Source organism: Centruroides vittatus, unplaced genomic scaffold, assembly GCF_030686945.1.
Source record: "Centruroides vittatus isolate TY-2023 unplaced genomic scaffold, ASM3068694v2 contig_460, whole genome shotgun sequence".
NCBI lineage: Eukaryota > Metazoa > Arthropoda > Arachnida > Scorpiones > Buthidae > Centruroides > Centruroides vittatus.
Window position 1 is genome coordinate 448,238 of NW_027122256.1, and position 3,588 is coordinate 451,825.

The following is a 3,588-nucleotide window of genomic DNA, read 5'->3' on the forward strand; positions in this document are numbered from 1 at the left end:
AATTCTTATTAGATATTTCCTCTAATTCTTCTACTTTTTGGGATAATTTTGACAATTCTCCATTCAAATATTTATTTTTTTCTTTCAAAGCAATGACTTCTGCTCTAATTCCTTGTAGTTCAGTATGAAGAAGAGAGAACTTATCTTGAATTAGCTCGTATATTGCTTTCAATGTAAATTGTGACTCTTCCTGAACTTGTGGCCCTAGATCTCTTGAAGTTTCGAAGTAGTCGTAAATTTTCGTAGCTCTCGAGGTTCCATGACTATTTTTATTAAAAACATCCTCTAACTGATAATAATCTTCACTAGATGTATCGCTCAATTGCCTTTCTTTTTCTTTAAGCTTATTCTTGCAAGGTCTGCCTCGTCCCCTTCTTTGCATATCTTCTTGACGTATTTGTTGTGGAGATCGAGGGAAAGGGCCTGGATTGGACTCAATCCCAGCAATTATTAATAAACACACAATTAAAATCAAGGAAAGTCTATTCACAAATAACCACTTCTTTAAAATTGTCATATTTCGGCTTCTTATGGGTTTTCAATTCACTCAAAACAGAATTATCAAGCTTCACTAAAAGTTCACCCGTACCTCCAGCGGCTAGTACACGCCCCCCCCCCGAATGATATAATAGAGGAAATTGTAATAGAGATCTAACATATCCAAACATTTTGAATTTTCTAAAATCAATTCAATTGTCGGACATTTTAGATAAATATTTACATTCAGACAATAAGACATATTTATATATATGTCTTAGTAATGTTCAAAATAACCACTCAGTCGGTTTGACGAAACACAAAGTTTATATTTACAATATAAATGTACAAAATAATACAGATTAGAGTCACAATTAAATATGCACAAACACTAATCCAACGACAACCGACTATTCCCGTACAAATTCGTCGAAAGAACTCCTTACGATCAAACAGACTTGTAATTAACAAAACCTCCGAGTCAGGAACAAGTTCGTACTAACCCACTGGGGTTTACTTTCCCCAGATTTCCGTTGCGTCCAACGAGAGAGACAGTTAGAACTTCGGTAACAACGATCCTACTCCGATCCGATCCTTCCGATACGAACCAGTGTTGCCGTTTTGAAATTTCAAAATGTACTGAATCTCCTTCAAAAAATGTACTATTTTCCTTCAAAATGTACTATTTCTATGGTTGGTTGCTTTTGATATTAATATACCATCATACTAAGTTTTTGTGCTTATTTCAAATTCATATTCATAAATACTTTAAGTGAATATATATATATATATAGGTTATATATAGGCACGTAAACAAAGTATTCATGAAAAAATATATATATGTATACTTTCAATCTGCCACATAGGCACTTCATTAAATTAAATAAAAGAATAGTAAGACAAAACTTTCTTTAATAAAATTAGCAAAATCAATTCTACAAGTATAAAAAATTGCAAATCTTATCTTACAAGTTGAACAGATGTATTATGTCGTCTACATCTTCATTCTCTTCTGTTTCGGTATCGTGGATAGCTATTGGGTGAGTTTCTTTAAGTTCTGGGATCCAATCGTAACATTTTCGGTTTTGGGTTTTTAATAACTGTTTTGATAGCAGAAAAGCATTACAAGTGTCAACCTGAAGTCTATTGCGAATCTTTGTCTTAATTAAATTAAGTTGTGAGAAGACTCTTTCCACACAAGCACTAGAGTGGGGAAGACTCAACAAACTTGTTGAAAGCTTTCCAAGTATTGGAAACATCACGTCGCCATTGTCATCTTTAATTTTATTTACTTCATACCAGAAAGTTTCTAGGTTTTCAACTGCACAACTGGTTAACTTATCACGAATTTCAGGCAGCAGTTGCCATTCTGTGTTCAGCTCTTCATACTCATGTTCAGGCACAATATTAGGAAAATGTGTTACCAGGTTTACAACTGACCTAACATTTCCAGACAAAGCAATTTTTGGCTCCAACTTTGTTATTTCCTGCAAGATCAAATCATCAAAAGGAAATTTCTTTTTAATTTCTGCACTTAAAACAATATAGAAAGACTGAATGCTTGAGAGAAATAGCTTCATGTCTTTTTCAGGGAATTTATTCTTTGCAATCTGAACTTCGCACATTGCACCAAGATATATTGTTTCTATTCGTTGAAAATGTCGTGAATTTTGAGTGTCTATCTTGTTCAGCGGTATTGAATCCACATAATCTTTTTTCAGATAGTTGTGCAAAATTGTTTTAAACAGAGAAGATATGTTTGGCAGAAGTGATGTAATACGTGGCCTCTCGCTTTGAAAATTAAGGTTCATTTTGTTGATGAGTTCCAAAATGTAAGATAAAAAATGTAAATACAACTTATTAAAGGGATTCTGTAAATCTTTCAGTAACAACTGTGCTGTATGTATGTTATCTTCCACAGCAGCTGCTGTAAAATAAAGAGTGAGTGCATTCCATTGTTCTAAGGTTCTATTGACTACTGCCTGCCAGGATAGCCATCTTGTCTGAGATAAACGTAACAATCGATGTGGTTGGCCATCTACAAATTTTTGAAATTCACTAAGTTCATTGATCCTCTTGGAGCTATGAGCAAAGTAAGCATATATATTTCTAACCAAGTCTTCAATTGTCCGTGGAAGTTTGTTGCAAGCCTGCGACACACATAAGCTAAAAGAATGGCATACACATCCAAGAACAAAAATATTCGGATTGTCCTTTTTAATTAACGCTTTCACACCACCAGATTCACCCATCATCACAGAGGCATTATCCGCACCAAATCCAATCATATTTTGTGCAGGAATATTTAAATTTATCAAAAGTTCCATCATTGAATGATAGATAGCTTCAGCAGTTGCTTGCTGAACTTGCAACAGTCCCATAAAGCGATCCCTTGCTTTTCCAGAAGAGTTATCAAAATACCTAGCAATCACTGCCAAGCATTTGGTGGAGGAGATATCAGTCGTTTCATCAATAATTAAGGAAAATTTCACATTTTGTAACACTGAAGTCATTTCTTCGCAGCTTTTCGCAGATAATTTTTCTTTAATGAGTTCTGTTATTTTCGTTCGGGCTACTTTTAGGTCTTTGGCAATATTTGAATCATGGCATACGGACTGGATAAGTTTAGGAAGGTGATCCATAATCTTTATTGGAAGATTATGCTCTACACAAAACATAGCTAATTTCAGCTCAGCTTCTAATTTTTCTTGTTGGTTTGATTTTCTTTGAAAAGCTTCTAGTAGGCCTCCTGATTTTACTGTTTCAAGGCTCTTCATTGCTTGTTTGTGTTTTGTATTGGTGGCATGTCGTCGAAGGTGACAAACATTTCCAGATATGGTTTTTTGGCATACTGCACAAAATGCTTTATTTGGGTATACTGTAGATCGTCTTAGCCAAGTCTTAAATTCTCCCATTTATAGCCACTTGTCACAAAAATTTTGAGGATAATTTTTTCCTTTCTTCTCAGATTTATCATCCTTTTCACAACACCACCATTCGATCCTGCTTCGTTTTCACTACCAGATTCAATACAAGATGAGTCTAATTCAGCTTCTTCAACTTCCGATTCAGAAGAATACAAATTAGTCATTTCCTGAGTTAACGATTTAG

General features: G+C 34.4%; 1 protein-coding gene across 1 annotated transcript; it reads right to left on the reverse strand.

The window, feature by feature from the left end:
• Positions 1-1,442: 1,442 nt before the first annotated feature.
• Positions 1,443-3,254, reverse strand: LOC136977544 (zinc finger protein 862-like). The gene has a single exon (XM_067273042.1). It carries the CDS (start codon positions 3,252-3,254, stop codon positions 1,443-1,445), a length of 1,812 nt encoding a protein of 603 aa, XP_067129143.1.
• Positions 3,255-3,588: the final 334 nt, after the last annotated feature.